A 25,980-nucleotide genomic window follows, 5' to 3' on the forward strand; every position below is an offset into this window, starting at 1 on the left:
CAATTAATAATTAATTGTATCATTAAAAAAAATTCATGGTTTAGAAGTCTTTGAGAACCTTTTTTGTGTGAAAAAGTCAAAGAAAGGTTCAATTAATTAGGTATGCTAGTATCAATAAAATTCTGTAAAATTGTCACAAGAGTGAGATCTTGGTGATCTCACAGTGAGATTTACAAAGTCATATTAAGATTACAAGAATCTTACTGATATTTACTAATGTCACCCTCTCAAGTCAGCACTATTTACATGTTTTTTAAGACACTGGTCTCCTGCCCACCATCTACCACATCTATCACAAGGAGTTGCGATATACTGTACCACTGACCAATCAGCCATACCTCTGGCTTGGTGGCCTTGACGTGTCTTAGATTTGTCTCAGAAAACAGATTTACACCTTCTTGGGTGTTCATGGTGGTCATTTCCTAAATTCAGTTTGCACATCATATTACTAAATAAATGTTACTAGAATACAATCACATTCTTTTATAATTTTCTTCCTAGGCTTGTGAACATGATGTTTTGTTGTCTGTCATCAAATGGGGTGAGGCACAGGTTATTCGCAGAATGAATGAGCAAGGTGCGTAACCGAGTGATGTGTGATTGCTTGTGCCACATGACAGATTTGTCTGTATCTTTGGGTCAGGTAGCAGCTCTTACAATGTCTCGCATGAATGGCTCGCTACCCTTCATGAGAACAACAGAACAAACAACAGGAACAATGTACTTAAGGTGATTCCCTAGTATTGCATTGCGCATCCTCACTGCGCAGAATTTTACGCGTAATTAGCGCGCGCACATAAACAAAATGGCGGCTTTTTTCTATGTGGCTTGGCTCGCGAGAGAGAGAAATCATCGTTTTCTCGTAAACGAGTTCGGTGACCTATCATTTTTCTCTCTTAGTTCGAAAGTAGCGATCAAATTCTTTCTATAAAATGAATACAGATCAATTTCTATGGCAGAATAATACATTATCACTGAAAACGTGTACTTTCAGCAGTACTCACAAAGGAAATATAAGGAATTATATGGTAAATACAAGGTTTTCCTGCTCCTAAACGAATACGGTGACCCCCCTTTTTTATTTCAAAATTTAACTTCCCTTAAGGTAAACAACCAACTGGCAAAGTTTGGTTGGAAATCTATGAGCAGTTCTATTTCTAGGGAATTACCTTAATGCCAAAAACAATGGCAACTGCTGTACTAGAGGACCAGTGGAATTTCAAGCTTATGAGAGCTGCTACACTACTGGTATCATTCGGTGTGAGAAGAACTAGAAAAAACATTATTTTTAATAACATCATGAATACTTCTTGTTAATCAAGTTTAAGGTCCATGCTGTAGGACAATTTTATATGCCGTGCAAAGCTCGAGAGCCATAAATGTCATAAATCAATGAAAAATGAGGATCCGACAACAGTGTATCTTACAGAACAGACCAAGGTTAATAAGATGTCTACTTTGTCTGTCTGTATCTGCTCTGTCTGTCTTACTTTGAGGAAAGGAAAACATTTCAAGTCAGGGACAAGATAAGGTGGCCGCACTGTAGAGATGGAGAATATGGCCCATAAAATTGACTAATCGCAGTGCTGAACTATCGAGAGTTTTAACAAAGGTCTATGAAGCCCCACCTTTCCTTTTTATAAGCATTTACTTCACTTCAGCAGTCACTTTATTTCCCAAGGCCAGGGCTGCAAATAACAGTAGGTCATCGGACATTGGCTGACCAAAATTTGCTCATGTCTGACGAAATCCCAAGTGTGGTCGGACATGATGTCCGGAAAATTTTTACAGTAGTCTCCCTCGCAGCCGTTTTTAATGTCGTCACGCAACGCTCCTTAAAACGGCTGCGAGGGAGACTAATTTTACGGCAACGATGAATAAAAATCTGTCCGACTACCCTGTTGTTTTGTCCGACCAAGATGGTGTTTTAGTAGGACATGTGTCCTTTTAAGTGAAAAAAATTACTTGCAGCCCTGAAAGGCTGCTTATTGTCGGAAAGTAGGCTTTGCCCTCGTTTCAATTTCTTTTTCATGTTGTGCTACGTCTGTGGGTAACTCAAAACACAATAACTATCAGGTCAATGAAGTGTCTTTTCTATCCCTCCAGATCCAGTCCAGGACAACAAGAAGAATGCCAAACGACGTGAAGTGGACAACAAACAGCTGAAGAAGGTGTTGTCAGGTGTGATAGAACATGTGCGGATTGGTCACGTGCTTCCCCCTCACAGTGAGCTCCTGGAGGGTGTGTTCCGTCGGGGCCTCGCTGATAGAGGGATGCCCCTAGATATAGGAGAAGGCAGCTTTTATCCGAATCTGCCCTGGATGAGAAGGAGGGAGGAAAAAGACTTTGTCAGACCAAGACTCTTCTTGCCGTACTTTGAGGAAGCAAAGGTAAGGTTTATTGTGTAGTTAAGTTCCATTGTTTTAACTTGAAACAGTTACCATTGCAACCCTCGTGAATGTCAGTATTTCTGCTGGGAAGTAAACATTGACATTGGGAAAGCAATATTGGTACCTCGCCAACACTTTTGACATGGATTGTAGCCAGCAAAATCCATTTTACAACCTCAGTACCAAAACTATCTAACTCTTTCTGAAGCATTTTCCTTGACGGAAAGTGATTTAAAATCTTTTTTTTTTTTGCAGAGACGATTACGATCCTTGATTCTAAAAGCCTACCTTCGTAAATTATAAAACATTACACCCACTTTCTTTCTTTTTTTTTTTTTTTTTTTTATGGTAAAAAGTTAAAGAGAAGTTAGCAGTAGTTTGTCAGTGCTATCCTCATTGTCATTCTTCCTCTTTCAGGCCATTCTTGAAGAACACAAAGAAGCGGAAGTGGAACTGATCAGACACCGGATGTCACGTGTCAATCATAACATGCCCGACACCCTGTACATGGTGGGATCACAAAAGCGTAGCAACACGGCACCAGCTCTCTTTTTTCAAGCTGCAGCCGCGGGTAGGCTGGGACGAGATGAACGGCCTTCAATGGCCCAGAGTTCTAACAGGGATGACAACGAACTAGACAGATATGTAAGAAACAGGCGAACAAGTGAGGTGACTCCAGGTATGTTGATTGACATCTTGATTGACATTTTGATTGACATTTTCAGGGTGCAGGGTATTTCTCTATCCACGCACTGCTATTTCTCGCGCATTTTGGGTCTAAAACAGGAAAATGTAAAATCGTTGGGTCGTATTTGAAAGTCTTTTGACACCTTTGTGAAATCTTCGGAAGTCTTAACACTGCAGGGTTTCAAGTCTCACGCAATTGACTCGGAATTGAAATTAGGGCCGACAGACGTATTGTAACCCTTGAAGCAGCAGAATGAAAAACAGAAATTCTGTAAACAAAAGGTTGAACGTTGTCATCTAAGGCGAATCCCATTCTGAGTATAGAATGGGACGTACTCAGAAGAAAAAATTTTAACTTGTTGAAAAGGCGCACAAACCTGCACGAACCAATTCCTTGGTTAATACATTAAACAAACTGTATGGCACAGTGCGAGAAAAAAAGGAGAGGGTAGTAGAAAGAAAAATTAAGAAAAGAGAATTTGTAAAGAAACTCATCTATTTTCTGTTTCCCTAACTCCATCCCACTCCCACGGAAAATGATATTAGAGTTTCCTCGCAAGCGCCAGCACTCTTACTATTCAAGAGGATTATTTTAGTAGACATTGTTTTAATTTTCCGTCCTACTTTTTAGTTGAGAAAGAATCAGTTGGCGCTCTCAAGATGGCGGAGCGAGAGTTTGCTCTCCCGGATGTGGCAATGGAACTGCCATCGTATGTCCCGGATGATTATTGGGACAGAGGAGCCGGGCCTTCAAGTGCGCATCCTTTTGGAGTCGAGGTAAATAGCAAAGTAGCCAGAGGCGCTTGTTGATTCATGGCATTTCTGATAGATCGTTTCTGTCATTTCCACTTTGTACTTGGCCTTTTTAAATAATTCCGGAATGACTTTCATTCTGGAACGAGTTCATTCCATCCCCATGTATTTTACTGTAATAGTGTATCTGTTTACATGATACCGAGACGAAAGATAAGTCATTCCGATTTTCATTTCAGAATGACATTTTCGTTCTGGAATGACATTTCATTCCATTCCATTCTTCATTTCAAAACTAACATTCCAACATGAAGCTGCATCTCAAAAAACCGCATGCGGAGGCCACAGTTTGAACTCAGAGCGAAAAAACGTAATAGCATTTACTGTTTAGCCCAAAGAAACAGCCCTATGGTCAAATTGCTTGTTAAAATTGAAGATATGGCGCACGTGAAACGCCTTTGGTTGAGTCGGTCGACTTTGTAAACAGGACCTAAGTGTCCCCTACTTGTGGACTCCTGGTTTCATTCCCTTGATGACTCTCGTGGAGTCTGTCTGAATCGTGGACTATGAAAAGCCACTAATCCTTTCCCGATCTTGTAATTTTGTTCACAGATACCCGACTATGTCCTAGGTCCAGTACCAGATGTTGCTCTACCCTCCTCTCCCACCTCCAGTGTGTCGTCCTCTGGTGTCCCCCCTGAGTATTTCCAAATGGACCAATCACTGGAAGCCTTAGATGAAGATGGCCCAAGTGGAAGCAGCTGACAGCGCGCGATTGAATATTTTTTTAACCGAATTATATTTTTTTAAATCACTAATCTGTTTCTAGTCGCAAGAACAATGGTTACTTCAATTGTAAAAAAATCCAATTACAAAACAAAACGAGTACCCTCCGAACTATGTCACGTGGTTTGACCAAACATTTTTGCTAGGAACCCAACTGACCAAGAGTTAAAAACCACGGGCTCGGTCAGTTGAAATGGGAATTTCCTTACGTTTTCAAAATTGAACTCTGGATTGGACAGCTGGAATTGGATATAGGAATCTTTAGGGACTGTGCAGATGTTCCGACTTCTAATGTTGTTTTGTTTGTCAAGATAGAGCTGTCAGTTAATTTGACCTGATCACATTTTTCAAGTCGTTATACGCATTTTATCTATACAGTATTGAAGTGACAAGGTCACGCAATATCAAAGGAGCTATGTACGTCACGGACGTAACGTCACAAAGGACACATTGCCCATTCTTTCCAAGTCTATCGTTCGTAATCCATCCTAATCTTACTCAAAAGAAACAGTCCTTGTTAATTTTTCAGTTTATTGTCATTATTATTTCACGGTGTTTTTCAACCTTTAAAAAAAACTATTATTTTGAGGCTTCCTTTAATTTGAAAATATATTTTTTAAAAAAATCAGGAAAAAAGGACAACACAATGGTAGTGAAAGAGGTTCGACTGGTCAAAATAAGCCAAGTTTCAAATTAAGGTTTAACTGTTTGAGTACAGCCAACTCTCTTCTTATGGACACCTGATACAGGATCCAGAGTTCAGAGTTCGAACAAAGAAAAGTGAGCACCATTAGTCAGGTTTGTGTTTTCGATGTAAATCGACTAATGAGTCCACTTTTCTTTGTTGGAGCGAACTCTGGATCGTGTATTACAGACACCCGTTATTACGGACAAGAGTTGTCCCGGCGAATAACGGACTTTCCCTATTAATGGGACACCAAAAGTGTCCGTTATAGTGGGAGTTGACCGTACGTGCTCTGTGGTGCTTGGGTAGCCATCTGTGTTTGGTGTGTGGGTGAGTGTTATGTCATTGTCAAATGGATAGTTTATTTTCATTATGGAGTTTGGAATTTAAACTTTTTAAATAGAGACGGCCGAGAATCGACAAATATAGCCGAACCTTTTTAAATTTATTTGATAGTTATTTATTTTTTTTTCTTTTTTTTTTTTTTTTTCTGTTATATATTGTGTCAATTTTTTAGTTGCGTTGTGGAATCGTTCCATAACGGATATTGTAAAAAAGAATTTGAATTCCATCTAATTTAATAATAAAAAAAGTTGTTGAAAACTGATCTCAGTAACAGTCGTTTGTTGCTTCAGATAGCTAATTTACACTTCGTGAGTTTTGAGTTCGCTGTATACAGACACCAGCCATTTCAAATATTTACGTTTACTTTATTCTTAAATATGCATATTCTTCACGTTCACGGTGTTTCGCAACGCTTCAATCGTTGCGGAAGTTGCTCAATACTTTGCCACTTGAAGGGACTATGTCACGGATTTTACCAGATTTTTGAACCGCCAAAATTTATATTTGTGTCGCAGGAAACCTAAAGATAATAGGCCATGTTTATTAAAAAATTGCTATATTAGAGCACTGAAACTGTTAACGAGCATCTTTGGCTGCGGATGGCTCGGATGGAAATGGATTACAATTTAAAAAGTTAGGCAAACGTTTTCAAGTTGTTTCCGCGCGTCTTCAAAATATCGATATAATATATTTATAGCTGTAGCAGGATTTCTATCCGCAAATTAAGGTTATATATTCCTTTAAATGTTCAAAGAGAATGTTCATTTAGGTACCTACCACCAACTTCAGAACATTTTTGACCAAAAATCGGCGAAATCCCTGTCACATAGTCCCTTTAAAAGTCGTGCCAGAAAATTTTAGAATACGTGGATGCGTGGTTGTCCTCTGGCTTTGTACAACGAGATTTATATTGCTAGATATACAGTAAAAACCCACGTATAAGAACCTAAAATGTAAGAACCTGTTTGGCTAAACTTTTTATTTTAAGCCCCCTTTTCATAAGAACCTATTTAGCCTAAAATTTTCAATAGGTTTTTATTTTACAAAATGAAGGCACAGATGAAATGTATATAACACAGCATTTTATGGACACTGCAGCATGAAGACATGCATGCTAGTTCTTTGTATGGTTATGTATGGTTATCATCTAAACTGTATTCTAGATAATTATCCAAATCGAAATCTCGGACACAAAAATCCCTCCGAGAGTATAAAGCCCTCTCGAATATGCTTTTAAAGAAAAACAGAACTTTTCCGATTATAAGCCCCAATCCCCGTAGGGCTTGTTTTGTAATTTACGTTGTCAGAGGATGCTAAGGGTGACTGTAGGACTTGTTTTTGGTTTGATATCAGCGTTCGTTTAGAGAGTTTTGCTGTTTGGTATTCTTCTATGCACCAAAAGATTTCGTCTCAGTTTCTCGTCCAAATTGAAACCCAAAGATTTTTGAACGCAAATTTCTAGCCGAAAATAAGACTCCGTATATAATCCCTTCCCGAAATTGAACTGATAAGCCCACCTGATAAGGACGTTGAGCTAATATCACCGGTGTATCTTACAGTGGGTGCCAAAGGGCTTGTTTTTCTTTCAGCGGAATAGCGGCCCACAGATAGCAGCTTCGCCGCAACTCCCCCGAAAAAGAAATCCCTCTGGCACCCAGTGTCGATATGTCCATGCATACAGAATTAGAATGCTCATATCCTAGACTTTGTTTCCCCCATGCACTGCGTTGTATTTGTTGTTGTTGTTGTTGTTGTTGTTGTTGTTGTTGTTGTTTTCTTTCGAGTGGTATCGGCATACTGCAATGATGCCAATTCCTGGAAGATAGAATGCAAGCAGCATGCGTCTCGTAGATGTCCAATATGCCGTAAGGAATTCCGGTTATAAGCCCTGGGCTTATACAATTTCGTAAGGGGTTTTGGGTGGCCTAATAAACGGAGGGTTATATCCGGAAGGGCTTATAAGCGGAATAACAAAAACGGGAGTTTCGATCGAAACACGTTTTTAAGTTAAAACACGCATAATAAAGCAACCTTTAGCCCTGTTCAGTACTGTTATCCGGCAGTGGGGGACTTATATCCGGGAGGGCTTATAATCGGATGTATTTTTTTGTTGCCAGATAGATGGGCCTATAACCGGGGGGGGGGGGCTTATAAGTGGGAGGGCTTATAACCGGAATTTTAAGGTATGCAGTCAGCACGTGCTGAGTTATAACCGTATACGCTTCCCTACACGGTATAGTTACTTTATATCTAGAGAGGAAGCCACATCAGCTCTAGCTGGTTTTCATGCGGGTTCTCTATCCAGGCCAAATTTAAATGTGGAAATGTTGGTTTCAGGAGTGAGGAAAACCGGAGAACCCGGAGATCTAGAAAACCCTCGGAGCCAGAAAGAGGCAACTACAAACTCTACCCACATATGGCCCGCAGTCGCGTGAACGGTCTAATAATATATGTTTACCAGAATGATTGAAAATAGAAAAGGAAACGAAATGGCTTCATTAAATTGCTGCAGACACCATTGAGCAGATGGTAAAATTAGGTGTATTGTTCGGCGTTAAAACGTCTTCATTGACGTTTTAACGCCGAACAATACTACCTCCATATCGTGGTGGTAAAAAGAGTGTAAATTATGTATGGGCTTCTGCTAGTCCATAACAGTTTCAAACACTGATCTCAAAACGCCTTCGAATCAGTGGTGAGCCATGAGTTAATTTTGAAACAAGACAAGATCTGCTGTAATCGTAAGCTTGATGCATAGGTGTTCTACACCTGCTTTTAGAACAACGCCGAAGAATGCACCTGCATTTCAGTTAACTTGGGACAATTGCAAAATTTTTGTTGTCTCAACACTGACCAGGCAACAAGACCAGCGTTGATCCCAAACTGCACAGTGATAGTCTATCACCTCGCTTGTGGTTAAGCCGGGGGTTCATGTGAAAGCCGTTTTCCCACCGTTTAATGTGGGTTAAATGGAAATATCTGTTAGCGTTTCAAGCAATCCAAAAACTCTCTGCTCATTTCACAAAACTATGTTTTCGCAGTGTTTTGTGAAATGTTTTTGGGAGGAGATCTGATAGTTTTTCTCAAAGGAGTAGTAAAATTTGGAGAAATAAGAAATGTTGAAGATTAAATGCCATTTAAAAATTAGAATTTGAAGTTAAAAATTAGTAGGTGGACACCAAAACAGCTCCCTGGAGTGCTCTTGGGTGGGGGTCAACTGTCTGGTGGTGTTTCCTTAAACCTCCTAAAATTTCACTCAAATTCACATTTACCCCTGTCTTTACGTGGCGCGAAAACGTACTATATTTTTCTGCGAGACTGATAACTAAACCAGAAAGTTTTGATTAACATGGTGTAATTCTTGAAATTCGTAAAATTAATCGCAGTGTACGCGAATATTATTATTATATTAAGAAAGAGTTTGCATGAAGATATGGTTACAGTTAGAATTCAAATATAGCCCAAGTTTAGTTTTTTAAAAAAAAAATGATTAAATGCTTTTACGTCAAAAGACTTGAAATTAAAACTCCCTCAGGGTCGAACCAATTGATATCGTACGTAAGTCAATGAAAAGGCGAGAACTGAGAAGAAGGAATAGGTTGCTATGTGAATTCACTTTTTCTCTGCTGTTATATCATGCACGGGAAATTGTTCGTTTATACAATGTCTGGAAAGGAACTTCTCGTGTAGGTCTATACGTCGCGGCTGTAAATTAGCTGTGAATTGACTGTTTGCATCCATCAACCCTCACAATATAGATTGCAGTTAGTTTATTCCGAATTGGAATACTCTTGTTGCCGTGTCAGATAAGCGAAGTTTCTAAGGCCAGAAAAATGCAACTACGTGATTCGAAAATTCTCCGCAAATCAAACAATTGTAGTTGTAGGACTACACCACTAGCCTCGGACACGGAAAAATAGTTATTTTTTGTTTTGGGAATTAAAGCGCATTACTTGTCACCCAATTAACCCAATGTACTGTCTGAGAACCATGGCTACTAAATTGAAATCCATTCCTCGAATAACTGTTACGACATGACTTGTTAGCGTTACGTGATGCGAAAAACGCGAGGTGTGAAATGTGAACGTGGGATTCGTTGCGCAATTTAGTCCCGGTTGAGCGACTTCAAGTCACGTCTTGATAACCATAAATAAACAAGGCAACACCAAGGCAATATTTGAGTTTCCTTTTATTTTACCGATTCAACATTTGAAAGTATAACAACAATGGAACGGTGAAGCGACCTCTTAAATCTAAAACCTTTTCACAACATTTACAATTGAACTTTATTATTTATTTCACCTTGGTTTGTCCGATTTTTTTTTCAATGTCTTATTTTACAGCGAGTTGACATAGTAACATAGATTATCGGTAAACATCCAACCATTTTATATTTATTTTGAATCTAAATATTCACGATAAACTAAACTAAACTACCTTCTATACCTTTTTGTAATTCTATTTCTGCTTTTAAATAAAAATTGATATAAATTTTTAACTTCCCGTTTGGTTCGTAAATTTTACATTTGGCAATTTTATACGAGATAGAAATTTACAGCCGGAAAATGGTTCTGTTTTGCTTTTTGTTGAAAACTGCCCCTGAAGGAAAGTTATAATTTCAGGACGAGAATTTTAAAAAGAGGTTACGCAACATAAATAAAAAGAAATTTAAATATGCTATACCTCAATCAGCTGCAGAAAGGAAGGTCTTTATATTCACTACCATCGAACAATAACGTTAATTTAAATTTTCGGGATGAATGCTCAAATTGCTATTTTCGCTGCCTATAATGAAGATTATAAATTAAACTTTAAGAAAAAAAGTCTGATTGTTATCTACCTTGAGGAACTAATTTAAAACCCGCAGTAATCATCTAAAACTCATCATTTGCCAGTTAAAAATTGCACACTGAGTTTGGTATTTACTGTTGGTGGATTAACTAAGTTGCTTCGTTTTAATTTCTTTGATTATACCGTGTCGAACAAAAAAAGCCACTCGGGTATACTTTTGAAAATCAAATAATGTGCAAACGAAGCTACTGTTTAATAATTAAAACTAACCGCACTTATTTCTCATTTAAGTTAAAAAATAAAACAGGTTGACTTTTTGAAGAAAACATAAAATCTTACTCTAACTGAAATTACAGAGTTTTGAAAGTGTAAGCAATTTTTTTCGCGTTTAAATGAATAGACCTCCGCAGGCAGCTGGACAAATATCGCAGCGAGATGAGATTAAAAGATCTCTGAATATTATTCTCCCTAATATAAATGAATAACGACACAGATCTAATCTGTGGCGATTTCTATCAAAAAAATTATTAAAATGTCTCCGTACACCTGTAAATAACAACAGCTGTCAGTTAAAAACTAGATTTTTGTCCCACTTTGGGATAGTAAAATCAGTTATTCGAACTCTTGCGACTAATATTTTACAACTGTCTTGCATACTGGGGAGAAATTATTTGGTTGTTTTTTCTGGTGGCGCCGACACGGTCCTGTTTAACTAAAATTACTTATTTCCACCTTAAAGATGGTTTATTTACTGATTATAACTCGACTTTATACCTCAGTCAAAACAAGTCAAAGCATTGCGGGCATGCTGCGAATCCGGTATTCTGGAAAGCCCTTGTTAGTTCTGATTTGAGACTATCCGTATTCGCCACTCCTTGTTCTCTTTGCCGAAGTATGAGTAGAAATAGGAGTAGAAGCTTATTTCTGCAGACAACTGTTCCCAACTCAGTCAAAACAATTCAAAGCATCGGGGGCATGCTGCGAATTCTATATTCTGGAAAGCCCTTGTTAGTTCTGCCTTGAGGGTATTTGTCTCCCTCACTCCTTGTTCTCTTCTTTGCCCCAGTAGGAGAAGAAATAGGAGTTGACACTTCTTCCTGCAAAATACTATACCCATTTGCTCTTGATTTCTCGACCTTGCCATTTGGCGGGTCCCCTGCGCTTCTGCGGTTATCGTGTGCGTCCACACCATTTGACTGACAAGAAACCTCGTCCGCAAATTTCACGCAGTTTTCGTTGCTAGTTGATAAAGTGCGCGATTTCTCCAGCGAGGAATTGGGAAGGTGCAACACCACTTGTTCGGCGTCCGCGGTTTTTTGAAAACCCACTAATTGAACGGCTTCGGTCGAGCCATCCTTGTAGGCGTCCACATCCGTAAGTGATCTGAATCGTCTTCCGATGAGCTGCCCGAATGAAACCGAGTTAGTTTTCGTTTCTTCTTTCTTCTGGGACTCCTTGTTTTGATTTTTCTTCTCGTCTCCGCCCTTTGTCCCGTGGAAACCACCCCGCCTGGACAACACGTTCTGGGGCTCTTCCATCGCCGCTCTCGTCTTGACGTCGGTCCGTCCAGTCACTGGAGAGAAGTTCGCGCCGGGTCCGCGGGGACTTTGTGGCTTTCGCCTCACCGCATTGATACTCACTCTGAACATTTCCTTACAGCCGGCTCTGAACTTAGCGTTAAACAGTGCGTAAATAAACGGATTGCAAATGCTGTTGCAGAGTCCTAGCGAGTAGGTGATCAGTCTCACATAGTCTACATTGCTAATGGCCTTCTTTACCGTCCATTCAATCGCACTGATGTAAATCAACAACGGCAACCAGGTGACAAGAAATACAAAGATCACCGTTAGGAACATTTTCAACACCTTCTTTCGGCTCCGGATAAACGCCTCCACGGGTCGCGAGTCGCCGAGCTGGCCGCTCTTCCTCCTCCAAACAGTCAGATAGATTTTAGCGTACAAGATAATCAGCGAAGCCAGAGGGATCAGGTAACCGAACAGACCCAGGAACATCACGTAGACAAGACCAGAGAGAGTGGTGGAAGGGATGGTGGCGCAGTACAGCGAGCTTTGGTTTGTGACGGGGTCCACCGGTGTCTCTTTCAACGTGGTCAAATACAGACTCGGAACCACCGCAAGTAGTGCGTAGATCCAAGCGGCAAGAATCAACTTATTCGCCGTGCGATACGACATGATATTTAACGGATGCACCACAGCCTGGTGACGATTCCATCCGATTGTAATGAGCAGGGTCATGGACGCTTCAGGTGACAGGTACTGGAAGAATCTGCCGATCTTACACAGCGGTAAGCTATAACTAAAGCTGGCGATATCGTCTTTGAAGTTGATCACCAAAAACATTGGAATAGCGAGAACGCTGACTATCAGGTCGCTGATTGCGAGATGTAGAATGAAGCGGTTCATGACAGAGCGCATTTTTTTCGCTCGTAATATAACAGCGACGACGAGGCCGTTACCGAGAAAGCCCACCACTGCGGCAACGCTGAGGCAAACCACGATCCCGATCTTGAATCCATCGTCGTGTTTTTCAATTCCTCCTTGTTCGTGACCGCCGCTTGTATCATTGCTTGAGACAGCCATCTCTTGGGAACTGATGATCTCTAACACTCGCTTGCCAAAGAACCGTTTGTTTTGTTTTGTTTCCCTTGGGCGCACGTGTATTTATTTGACGACTAAGCGAACTGTCCTCACTAACGCGTGGTTCATCTGATATGACCGGAGCGAAGTTTATGATAGCGGGTCAAGACTTGGATGACTTCACGTCGAAAGATAATCTTGTAACTTTTCCTAGCTGCGCTCAAGTTTCAGTGTTTAGGGTGTTCCTCGAGTTTACGTGACGTTCAGGAAATTTCTCGATAAGAAAAGCAAACCGTTTGGATAAACCGTGCACGTTGTTGACTCTTCAGTACGTTTTGGGCTTACCAAGGTGATGTGATGACTTCATCATATCGCTAAGCGGCGCTAACATGCAAATATCAAATACTGCGTTGTGATTGCGAATTGTGCCAGTATCGATTCAGTTCACTGACTCTTACGACCACAAAGCGTCTCTCACAAAAGGGTCAGTCAGCTGTAAGAACGTTAGATCCGATTTACAAACAGTATTTTTTTCCGACTTGTCAAGCACCGCACGGCGTTATTAGTCGAGGAGGCCAAGGGGAGCGTATTCCAAACCAGTCTTCGAATGATGTCTATTGTCGGAAATGAGCCTGTTGTGCTTTGAAAAATAGGTTGCAAATTTTGTTATAAGTCTGGTCTGTAATCACATTTGCTTTTGCTTGTGATTGGGTAAGACGCAGCTAATGACATTCTATTGTGAATAAAAAATTTGGAACTCAAATAATTAACAAAGACCTGAATTTAGGTGTTGTTATTGTCCTTTCAAAACACATCGTTTCGAGGCTTTTCGACGTTAAACGGTTGTTCGAGTATTGGAGTAAGCGATAAGTAACTCTAAAGGTTATCAAATGGTCGCGTTGACCTCGGTGTATTAAACAAAGGCAAAATGGCTGAAAATGGTCAAAAGTGAAATTAATGGCTTTTAGATAAATACTCGTGAAATCAGCAGGTGTTAGACGACAAATCCATTTAATAGGTAAACACTTTTACGGCAAGGCCACAAGGCCACACTCGGTTCCCATGATATTTTGCCTTAGCGTGACTAAAAAATAAACCTGACATGTTATTGTTTCGTTTACAGCGAAACTTCATCACGTACAAGGGATTAAAATTCAAATACAAATATAATCTCGAGGTCACGAAAAAAAAAATGAAAACAAATTCCTCGAAAAGGCACTTTTTCTCTAAACGGTTGTTTTGAGGTGTAATTTTGATTTAATTTTTGAAGTTGGTTTGAACTTTTCTTTTTCGCCAATGAAATTATTGATTGATAGCTAGATAGATTCCGGTTTGATATCGTGTGGCGAGTATTAGTCTTTATTCAGTGCTGTTCCGTGATCGCTCACCGGTACGTACTCAAAACGGAAGACAAAATGCGTCACAATAGCGTGTCTCGTGTTGAAAGAGGCCGAAGTGAGGAGACGACGTAAAACGGGTCGGAGGGAATAAACACGGTCATGCTTGAAGATTTTTAATTCAAAATGAATTATAGCACAGAAAGAGCTCTTCAACCCCAAACCCTAAAATTCCCAAAACCCCTCCAATTTTTCAAGTTTTGTTATTTGTTATCATATTGCCTGGGAGCAAACACGGCCCAAAACAGGCCTACTCCCGAAATGGCGCGTTTAGCATGGAAAATTAAAAAAAAAGTGATGACCCAATGACAAATCTGTAAAATTTGAATTCTGGAAATTGGCAACAAAAAGTCCGCTAGAAAAGTTTCAAAGAAATGAATACAATGAATGCTAAACTTGAAATCGGGACTGCATTTGTTTTCACTCGGGATATACGGGAAAACTTTTGGTTTTTTTTTTGTGTGGTTTTTTTTCAGTGCTATGCATTGGTTGAGATGGGAGAAAAGACATGGACAACTTATGCCTGAAAAGGTGTTTCCTAATTAGTATTCTACTGACAAGCTAGTAGCACCGTGCAAACTTGGGAAGGGAAATTACATTTCAAGTTCTGTTTCTTTATTAGCTCCTTAAGGTATCAAAGAACGCCTCTCATTAATTAATTTGTTTATCTCTTAGTATTCCTTTGTAACAGACTACGAGCTTCCCCCCTTTCTCTTAGCTCGCTAAACGAGAAGCGAAAAATAAGCCAGCGAGAGAAAGCAAAGCTGAACCAAGGGATAAAAAGGATCAAGATCGTTAAGGTTTTGTAACACTAAACTTTTCTCTTTTCTAAACAGTCCAGTGGATCGATATAATTTGAATCCAGCTGTGTAGACACAGGGCTTTCTAGATTTCCACCAATATTAACACCTAGACAAACAACGCAATATTTTGTGCACAATGCTGCACGTCTTCTGCATCTACCTCGGCTCTTCCATGGATTCAGGCGTTCGCTAAATTGGGAACAGCGCGAAGAACGTGGTGGTATCTACAACCGTAAAATTTGTCGCATGCAATGTTGCCTACAGTGATTGGAAGGGGACTGCTTTTTACTCAAGTGGGACGCCCACAAGCCGTTAGGCAAATAATAATAACAATAATAATAATAATAATAATAATAATAATAATAATAATAATAATAATAATAATAAGAAGAAGAAGAAGAAGAAGAAGAAGAAGAAGAAGAAGAAGAAGAAGAAGAAGAAGAAGAACAATAATAATAATAATAATAACTTTATTTATATACTTGCCGTAATTTTATGGCGTCATTTCTCTGGTCTATAAGAGTGTAGACCAAGGGAAAATGTGGTCGATTTGTTTTGTACAATAACACGGAGAATTAACTGGCGAATTAGATCATGTGGATGGAAAATCAGTGCGAAATCGTTTTGCCCTGTTCTGCAGTGTATTACCGGCTCATATTTTTCGCGTTGTCTTTTGAGTTTATATGCAAATCAGTGGAAACTCAGTAATGTATGAAAAGCTGTTGTGCGCAGTGTTGCGTAACGCGTGTTGGCAGACTGTCCTTTGTAAATAAACTAATATCCTGATCCTAATTGTAGATACAATAGTCTGTTCAAGGACGAAGAAGAAAAGTCCTGAAAAAAATTCAAACCGTATAGAACTGAAGGAAGAAGAGTGGATCTGATTATTTATTACAGTTTATTTCGTTTTGGCAGCGAGTTCATGTCGGCCACTTATTCCTTTCAACGTTCTCGTGCAACCCACGCACGTAGACATCCTCTGAGACATCCTATCCGAGTATGCATAACTTACATGAGAAAACTTTATTATGGAGACACGGAACTGTTGCTAAAGGAAATGAAGCACTCGAGCAGAACTTTTGGATCCCACAGTTGTGGAAGTCAGTCAGCCTTTGTGATGATCAGAGTAGTCGGAAATGTCACCTTACGCAATCGTCCCTCCACTCGACATTTCAAGTTAAATGAGCTAATTTGCATATTTTCTCGTATCAAACAACGTGGTATTGCGTCCGTTTGAATATGCGGAAAAATAGAATGATAAGGGATCAGTAAAGAAACGATAAGCAGTAATTGTTTGATCAGTTACATATAAAATAACACGTGCGAAACTGTAGATAAAATTCCTTTCTTACAACTATATTTCATTCAACAAAGTGAATAATTGAAGGAATAAAATGAAATGGAAAGCACAATTCTTTCTCTTCCCCTCAAGCGTGATATATGAACTGTCATGGTTAGCACAGACATCAGTTTTTCTTTCCTGACTTTTCCTGATTAAAGTAACATTTCCCTGACCAAATAATACAAAATGTCGGATATAATGGCTTGGAAGTCATACACATACCCACACTGATCAAATAGCCTGAAAATCGCCGTGACAATCATGAGTGACCAGTTATTAGGAAATCCAAATAAAAGCATCATCGAGCTTGGTCACGTATTGATCGCCGGGAAAGATTGCCAATGAGTGTTCCATATTTATTTATAAATATCACTGACTGGGCTGTGGTCACACCACGGCCGACTACTAACTAAAGTTAACTGACAGAGATAACTTTAGTGAGCTATTTCTCGAATGTGACTTCTTCTCTCTGCTTACTCTAACTATAGCTGGGAAATTTGTGCCTCGGTGATCCAGAACAATACAAACTAACTTTTTGCCCAAGCAGGAATTGATTTTAAGTTTACGTCTATAGGCTTATCGGCAGAACTATCTGCAGTTAACTGCGTTGGTGTGACCGCAAAGTCGACCGCAATCATTAACTATTTACTAGTAATGCTAGTATATAGAGTTTCCCTAATGGTCGCGGGTCGCGGGTCGCGGGTCAGTCGCGTGTCGCGGGTTAAATAAGTCGCGGGTGAAAAAGTCGCGGGTTTGAAAAAAGTCGCGTGTTAAAAAGTTGCGAGTTTCAATAGAATGATTATCCAGAGAACAAAATTAAACCGGGCAAAGACGCGGTAATGATCGCGTTTTCAGGAACTACGTATGAACGGGAGAAAAAAGTCGAACACTTCCCAAACTGCGAGAACGAACTCCCAATTGCAAGTGAGGAGGAGAGAACGACAAGGGGAGAAGGGTCGAGCGAGAAACAAAAGAGCCGAAGTGGGGTATGGGGGCGTATGCTGTTCGTGGATCGGTGCCTGGGCAAAGGGGGAGGTGAGCGTGTCGCTCTAGGATGAGGAGCTCTGCGGAGTAGTTTGGAAGTCTGGGCGACTTTTTAAACCCGCGACAAACCGCGATTTAAAACCCGCGACACGCGACTTGAAACCCGCGACCCGCGACCCGCGACCATTAGGGAAACTCTAGTATATAAAATATATGCTGACGCACAACAATGTCTGCCGTATTACCTGAAATTTTCGCGACACGTTAATTTCGCGATTAAAAAAAATCGCAAAAATTAAAGTGACGCGAACAAAAAGTGTCGCGAACATAACATGACGCGGAAATTAAGTGACTCACATTATATGTCAATAATCAAGAAAGGATGAGTTTAGTACCACTGATCGTGAAGGAAGGAATTTTCAATGTAAATGGATGTTGTGGTCAATCGACTCAAGAACAATTATTCACGTACAAGCATGAACTTCTTGTGGACATTGTGAGAACTGCTCTGTTGTTACTGTTGACATTTAGCCTCGCAGTTGTGTTTTTTTGTTAAATTTGACGTTATTGTTCAGTTGATTAAGTCGCATTATTTTATTCAAGTACATGTCAAATAATATTACTAAGGAAATGCGCATTGTGTCTTAATTAAAAAACGCGAAATTAAAGTGATTCAAAATACAAAATTTTCGCAAAATCGCGAAATTTAAGTGACGCGAAATACGCGCACCTCAAAATCGCGTATGGGGGGAAATTAATGACATTAACATGTCGCGAAAATTTTATGTAATAAGGTAGCCAGAACCTAACAACCCATTGACGATTTCAAGTTGTTTATTTAAAAAAAGTATTTTTAAAAAAAGATTGCGCAAGGCTCGTATCATGGGCAATATAAAGACAAGAAATAACTTGCGAAATAGTCACAGTCCAATATAAAGACGATGTTTTCCTCTTTGAATCAATTAAGAGTACTTAAACAGAGTAGTCAAGCATTCAAGCATTGATAAAGTGGCGTTGGTTTGTTTTCATCAACCGGCTTAGTCAGTTCGCATTCAATAAGAAATACTGATATCTCCTTACAAAAAAGAAACAAAATTACTAAAGATTATACGACTCTGTATATTCAAACAAAAGTTTCCTAACGCTAAAGAAAATGTACTGAAGGAAAATGAAAAATCTGGGGTCACTGGAGTTAAGTGAAAGAAGTTTGATGAAGTTTGCGTGCGTCAAAAAAAGACGTCAGGTCCGCAATAAATTGTGCAATTCAAGAAAGCGCGACATTTACTGTTATTCTTGCACGCAACCGGGTTCAGCAAATTCGATTTTTAGTTCAAAAGTTTTTTTGGCCCAATATTTGGACCTGCACCTGGCCAATCAACATTTTTTTATTAATTGATTAAAATTGTCAGTTTAAAATCCCTTCTTGTAATTGTTGTTGTTCAATTCTTTCTCCTTTTCTTTAACAACTTTTAAAAGTCATAATACTGCTTGGACTGAATAACAATAGATGTAGTGTAGAGTCTTATTTTTACGGCCTTCTTGCGGGAAATGTAGTTCTGACCTGACCACCCGGAATGATAGAGGAGTACTCAAATTTTTTCCTCCAGTTTTGCTACAGAAGTAATCAGATTTCTACGCTTTATCTGTCAGAATTTGCGCTCAGGCAAAAAAAAGAAATTATAAAACATCAAAGTCTATAGTGTCACGTAAGCTGTCGTGAGTAGGAGACAATGCATCTTGAAAAAATTTGCAAATTTTTTCAAGTTTGTCGTTCGAAATCCGTCTTAATCTTCGTCATTCGAAACTATCCTTGTTTATTTTTGGGTTTTTATTTCTTCATTGCAGTTTTTCTATTAAGAAAATTATTATTTTGAGGTTTCTTTCAATTCGAGAGTAATCAGAAAAATGACTTAAAATATCGTGACATTGCTCCTTTAAACCCACATGCAGCTGAACAATGGGGTGTCAGTTAAACTGTTTTAAAAAGTGTCACGATTATTACTTTTTACTCGATCTACAGTTTCCAAGTCCACAAAACTGAAGACAAATGGTTGTGTGTTTCCCAATTCTCACTTTCATTTATCTGTGAAATTTATTGTCACGAGTACATGTATATAACCAGGAACGATTCGTGTTTTGGAAATTTTCGGTGACGTCATTGTGCGAGACAAGTTTCCGTGATTTCTGTTTGCGATTGTCTGAAATAACAATTCGTAGAACTACTTTTCGTGACGTTACCAGTCACGTATCCATCTTTGGAATTTGATCACGAGCAGTGTTGACCGATCTGAAGGTCCCAAAGAGCGAGGGGTGGGTGGCGGGGAGGTGGCCGGAGCCCAGGCCGGGAGCCCTAATCCCCCTTGGGACCCTGTTGTCTACAGCCGAAATATTGAAAGAGGTATAGGAAGGTACTACTAAGCTTGTCCTTCCCTTTTCCCCTTTCAATGCAAACTCCAAGCAACCTTGCTGTAATATGCAGGAGCCCATTAGTAATCGGATAGTTAAATTTCTACAAGAAACATTTCCTGTCTTGGGTTGTACTGTCTTAGAAATTTAGGCAGGTAGAAGTTTTCCTTTTTTTCAATTTTTTTTTTAATGCTTAACACGGCGATCCGGATGAGTAAATAACAGTCGCAAATGTATTTGTATCTGTTGTGGTTTTAATTGATCTTTGGTTTAGAACTTTTCAAACCAGTTTGATTTTTATTTTTCGATGTCTCATATAAGGAATCAAACTGGTTTGAAAAAATTAAACCAAGGAAAAATTTAAACCACAACATATACATAAATTCGGTGAGTGAGAAGGTTTACCGACCGACCTTCTCCTTTGGTTTTAGTTTCTGTAGTTTTGGCGGCCGACATAGAAATTTCCCTCGTAAAAGAAGGCCAATTTAATATTAATGTTTAATATTTCATGGTTATCCTAGCTTGAGTCTTAACACGTTCTGCAGAAAAGATGGAGGAAGATGAGGAAGAACGGGAAAGGCCTCTTCAGTTGGCACTTGTGTTAAACGGGAGTCGCGATCCCGTTTCACGTTGTGTTCTCGCAAATTAACGCTTCACACATAACCCATCTAGTTCCCATCTCACACATGCGCTCCCTTAGCAAATCACGCAACACGTATCGTAACACGTATCGTAAGCATCACGCTCTATGTTGGCCCAATTCACGCGCACGCATAAACACTCTTTCGCGTATCGTATCGCGTTCATTTTTGCACGCAGCCAATCACGCGTCACGCAAAACTTCAAAAAATGTACCCTGGCTTACATCTTTGAATGTAGAATGTAAAATCTTTTTACGTAGAATATGAAAAGGGTTGAGGAAATGAACGCTATCACGAAAATCAAACCTTTCCAAACACAAAGAGCGGGTTAATTATTGATGGTAATTTCATAAATCAACTCAAGCGATTAATTATTCTGTGCCGCAAAACAATAAAGCTTCCTATCACCTTGACAACATGACCTTTCCCACAAATGCAAAGTGGCGGACTCGCGTGGACTACATCCGAGAAGTTAACCAAGAAGCTAGAATCATGAACTGCTCGATAGATAGTGCCTAAAACGTGTAAAATATGAGTGAGATCTTCAACAGAAGAATCGCAGCGAACAAAGAGACGTTTAACGATCATGAAAGGTGAGTCTGTTCGTGCCAAGATACAGGCGGTGCGGGCGACTAAAGATCGCTTATCAAGTCTGGCTGAGTTGACTTTTCGATTCCGTGGAATCTTTCGTGATTTTCCGGCTAAAATACGTTTGTTGTTGAATTTCTATGACTTGAAGAGACAATGCGTTGAAACATGGATAGAATCTAGGTTTTTAGCGATCTAGAGCTATATTCATTTATATACTAATAGCTCATCACGATCATAATACTCATATACAATCTATCAGTGTGTATTTACATAAACATACGTACGCTCTTTCGTCTTGAAATTTAATTAGCCATAATGTCGATATCATTTCATTATATTAATAAGGTATAGACCGTTTTAAAATTCCCCTTCCAATCGTGGATAATTTTGAATTTACTCTCAAACGCTAGTTGTCAAAAATATTTCCTCGTATATCCGTCCTGACACGTACAACTACTGAAAATGTTGCGTTAATACTTTGTTTATATAGTTCTTTGATGTTGATACCTGACAGGAAGGCAATTATATTTTATGTAATTTAGGCAGAACGTTCAAGGGTGATTCTTTTCGCTTGATTCTTTGGTTTTGAAAATGCTGGTTTCCTTGATTTGTCGGGTCATCTGTTTGCCACATGGGCACTGATCTACAAAATACGGCAGATCAGCTGACACTGAAATACTTAAAAGACATCCATGGGAGGTGGAGGAAGATACCTCTTATCTCTTTAATGTAGCACCTCTGAGCTGTGTCACTGCAATACTAGAACAGTCAGACATGCCACCAACTGCTATTCTCATGTTACATCTGACACCTGTCAATCACTTTGCAGCTGTACACCTGTCATTCAGTTAGATCAACACACACACACACCCAGATACCAGTCGAAAAAAGTTGAAAGCCATATCTGCGAAACATTATTTTCTTTTGAGAATAGATTGGGTGGTATGTCTCTAGCCCACGACGAGCATCTGACTCGTCCCCAGTCGTCTTCATATAGCTCCACCACCTTGCATGCATGCTTCTCCCCGTGCCGCATGCACCAGAATGGTGCCAATTTCTTAGAGTACTCAATGCCATGTTATATTGGCGCATCTCGTTTGCCACTTGAGCATCTTCTGATATCCTTTTATTCCAAGGGAGATAAAGAACTAATTTCTCCTTACAGTATCAATACATAGTGAAGCCGTCATGTGAAATAAGGAAACTCTTCAAATGGGTTGGGAAGCAGCTCTTGTAAGGTCTTACATGAATGGCTCGCTACCCTTCGAGAGAACAATGGAACAGACAACAGGAACAAATGCCCCAAACCTCCAAAGCAATAGAGACTGCTACATTAGAGAACCAGTAGAGTTATAATTAAGCTTGCCAGAGCTTTTCACCACTGCATCAACTTGACCTTAAACTACCAAAATTCTCAAAGCAAACAGTAAAAGAAATGAGTAAAAATAACTAAAAAGAATTGATATTCTATGCTGGATTCATCGTGTTCACCTGATCACTGATGGAGACTGTAGCATCTATGTTAAAGTTTAAATCTGGCAAATAACATGTGGTTAAGTTGCAAGTTGCCATTTGGCAAGGTGAGGATGTCAGTAAGTGACTGTTGCTGTAAGTTTTTCTAAAATCAAAATTCACATTTACCGGTACCTTGAATTCTCCCTAGGGCTTAAAATTACTGACGAAACTCTTGAAGATAGATTGGCATATGATGAGATTTTTGTGGAGTACTTTAACGCCTTTTTGGTATTACCGGTGAGTATACTTGAAATAATAATTTGTCATGCTAATACCAGAAGCATGCTAATACCTAATACCTTTTTGTGCTAGAAGCTAGTGCCTTTTGCCAACATACTGAATAGGTTACACTGTACTTCAGTTTATCATTGATTGATTGATTGATGATGATGATATTACGATAACCCCTTTATAGAATGCTGTGTGTCAATCTCAGTTGTAAATGGTGCTGCAGTGTTTTCCCTGGCCACCATAATTTTTCAGAGGGGGGCGGGTGGGGGGAGGGGGTCGGGTTTGACATCACTAACTTGTCTTTCTCATGGGCACAAACCTGGACTTTGGACCCAGACTCTTATATTAAATAACCTTGCATTTGGTAGTCTGAAGTGACGCCCATCTCCTTGCTAGCCCCTTTCCTTCCAGTGTGTGCTGGCAAGGCCTCTTGGGGGGGGGGGGAGGTAGGGTGAGGAGCCAGCTGACACTTCAGACCATGTATTAGGCAAGTTATATCAATGTTTCTCCTCTAGTACTCAGCTAAATGTCTGATAATTAAATAAGGTGTGGCAGACCTTGGGGTGTAAAAAGTCTGCATGCAGATGTCTCCTGTTATCTTTGCACTTTTTATGGACACAATGACTATCATTTTACATGTATTATAATTTCTAGGTGACAAAATTACCCTGTTGTTTTTTTTTAATCATAGAAGTATATAAATTGCAATGTTGACATTTTCATAGTTAAGTCTTAAACTCGCCTTTAAGTTTATTTTTAATTTAATGACGTACCTGTTATTTAATTATCAGGCTTTCATCAAGCGCCTGCAGTACGACTCACTTTCAGGGACTTTCAAGGATTTCACTGGAAAGACCGACTTTGATTTCCAACAACTTCAACCAAGTCAAGATGCAGAGGCTGATGCGAAACAGAGAGAGAAGTCCATTGCTTGGGTGAAAAGAGAAAGACTGCCCTTGTTTTTAAAGTAAGGATAATAACAGGAAAGGGAATATATGAATTGCCATATATTTGAATTCTGGGAAATAGACTTTACACATGAAAGATCATCACAGTTGAGACATGTACACATGTTCTGGTATTGCATAGGTAATGGGTTCCAATCCTGCTCAAGCCTGATTTTTTTTTTCAGGCTGTCTTTTCACAACTGCTTAAGTTGCGTACTCAACTGCATTGATCTTTCGTGTTGAAAGGGTGATAGCATTATTAACTGAAAGAAATTCTTAGTATTATCAATCACAACTCAACTCATATAGCGACTTGTAGCTTATTTTGGATGGTTAACATTTCTTACAAATGTACATGACCCAAATGCCCGGCCTGAAAAAAAATTCCATTTTAACTTGTCTTTCTAGCCCATTGGAGGTAAGTCTTATTTAGCTAATTCTAGTAGAGTTAAGATTTTTTCGTGCAAGAGGAAACACAATAAATTTTATAAATGACCACAGCTACCGTTTCAAAATGTCCGCCAATTAATTAGTTTTCGTTTAGAGTGATATCTATAATCTCCTTTTATAAAAGCTAAATAATTACAGCTACAACAATTTTACAAGAAAAAGGACTGTTTAGAATAACAAGAACCGATACTAGAGTTTTCTTTACAAAGTTCAAGACATGTTCAACTTGTATCTTCGTAAACAGTGAGCTGTCCCTCGTCGGCGAATTTCGTTTTAAATTTAAGCTTGTGAAAGATTTTTAGTCCTAAATACGGGTTTAAAAAGGTAAAAAGTTTAATATTAAGGTTTAAACGATGATTAATTGTCTCACCTTTAGAATAAAGCTTATAAATGCGAGCAAACGCCTGTCCTTTCCACTTTCTTGTTGATCCGAACGACGGCTTGGCGGCAGCAACAAGTGGGTGAAATTTTGGCGGGAAATCGGCGGCACCGTACGTCCCGCGTACGTCACGCTATTTTGACTGTTTTTCTCTCAAAAGGTTTCTCTTTACGTTGACTCGCTGCTTATATGTGTTTTTAACAAATAAAATTAAATTGGTTATCTTTCTATGTGAAGAGAATAAGAGCAGGTTTCAAATGAATAAAATTAAATTGTTTTCTTTTTCTATGTGAAACAAAAAAAGTTTTTATGTACGCGGCTTTGAATTCGCTGGGAGGAATGGGCGTTTACACTACCAGAAGTTTTTGGCGGGAAATTAATAGACAGAGCTGCCCGTTTTGTAAATTCTGTTCTTTTGTTATTTTTAACCTCAAAGGTTCTGTTGTAACTGTAAGTTGAATAATTAATTTCTTCTAACATTACTTTTTTAATATTGATTTTTTTTGCGTTCTTCGTCTTCTTTTACTAAACAGCGTTAGCCATACAAACGCAAAACGCCCCGCTTTTTGGCGGGAAAGCGGCGGCCTTCTTATCTATACTGTCTTCGGATCTACGGATCACTATTTCTTTTTTTTTAACACTCAGCTCTCGTAACGCCTTTTTTCTTTCAACTCTGTTTGTTCCAGAACCCGTCTGTATCTCGAATACAAGCTCTGCCGTCTCCTTTTGCGCACGCTCGACACTCGGACCGCCCGTGTCAGCAGCCGGGGTCTTCGAGGCTACAGCCGGGCGACGAGTTATACAATATTTAGCCCCGTTGGAAACGGAGCACGACCATCCAGTCGTACTTCAAACCAGTCCTGGCCAGGAATTTTAACGCGGCATTTTGGAAGGAGGCCATTGGGTAGTGCAACAAGCTTGCCTGCCATGATGAATTTGGGTCTGGGGCAGAAGGCTGAAGGAACCCATGACAAAGAGAACGGAAGTGAAAGTAACAAGGAACCGGAAGAAAAGATAGAAGGTGAGGAATATACTGCATTTCATTTACTTCTAAGTGGACAAATCAGTTAAAAAGTGTAAGAAACTAGATGAATGAGTGAAACATTGCAACATTTGCTGACTTGACCGAAATGTAAATCTTAAATTTGTGGGAGGCAAGGCCTGTGGTCTTTTTGTTAGGGCGTTGGCTACACGGAAACCGGTATCAAGCCCCAGCAATGATGCGCCAACTGGCTCCTCTAACGCAGAGATTTTAATTAA

The 25,980-nt window shown here is 39.4% G+C and overlaps 4 protein-coding genes across 4 annotated transcripts in view; 2 read left to right on the forward strand and 2 right to left on the reverse strand.

Annotated features, from left to right (window-relative positions):
* Positions 1–25,980, reverse strand: part of LOC144629976 (uncharacterized protein RP689-like) — a 137,665-nt gene that overhangs the window by 94,206 nt on the left and 17,479 nt on the right. The gene's annotated exons all lie outside the window — the stretch shown is intronic.
* LOC144629971 (BTB/POZ domain-containing protein 7-like) overlaps positions 1–25,980 on the forward strand; it is a 70,775-nt gene that overhangs the window by 4,610 nt on the left and 40,185 nt on the right. Inside the window, exons 3-7 of the mRNA XM_078488228.1 lie at positions 502–577; positions 2,107–2,390; positions 2,808–3,069; positions 3,709–3,854; positions 4,443–5,328. Of these exons, the coding sequence (XP_078344354.1) occupies positions 502–577; positions 2,107–2,390; positions 2,808–3,069; positions 3,709–3,854; positions 4,443–4,595 (921 nt within the window). The 3' untranslated portion in view covers positions 4,596–5,328. The remainder of the gene's footprint in view (positions 1–501; positions 578–2,106; positions 2,391–2,807; positions 3,070–3,708; positions 3,855–4,442; positions 5,329–25,980) is intronic.
* Positions 9,819–13,775, reverse strand: LOC144629988 (neuropeptide FF receptor 2-like). The gene has a single exon (XM_078488248.1). It carries the CDS (start codon positions 13,035–13,037, stop codon positions 11,397–11,399), a length of 1,641 nt encoding a protein of 546 aa, XP_078344374.1. The 5' UTR covers positions 13,038–13,775; the 3' UTR covers positions 9,819–11,396.
* The window catches only part of LOC144629967 (uncharacterized), a 31,779-nt gene continuing 26,753 nt past the window's right edge, over positions 20,955–25,980 (forward strand). Inside the window, exons 1-4 of the mRNA XM_078488224.1 lie at positions 20,955–21,200; positions 22,862–22,950; positions 23,736–23,911; positions 25,407–25,741. Coding sequence (XP_078344350.1) covers positions 21,194–21,200; positions 22,862–22,950; positions 23,736–23,911; positions 25,407–25,741 — 607 coding nt within the window. The 5' untranslated portion in view covers positions 20,955–21,193. The remainder of the gene's footprint in view (positions 21,201–22,861; positions 22,951–23,735; positions 23,912–25,406; positions 25,742–25,980) is intronic.

This window comes from Oculina patagonica, chromosome 11 (assembly GCF_052425735.1).
Source record: "Oculina patagonica isolate OP01 chromosome 11, crgOcupat, whole genome shotgun sequence".
Taxonomy (NCBI): domain Eukaryota; kingdom Metazoa; phylum Cnidaria; class Anthozoa; order Scleractinia; family Oculinidae; genus Oculina; species Oculina patagonica.

Bases quoted from the DNA above. Each gene is read 5' to 3' on its own strand.
- LOC144629988 (XM_078488248.1), bottom strand. From the start codon at position 13,037: ATGGCTGTCTCAAGCAATGATACAAGCGGCGGTCACGAACAAGGAGGA.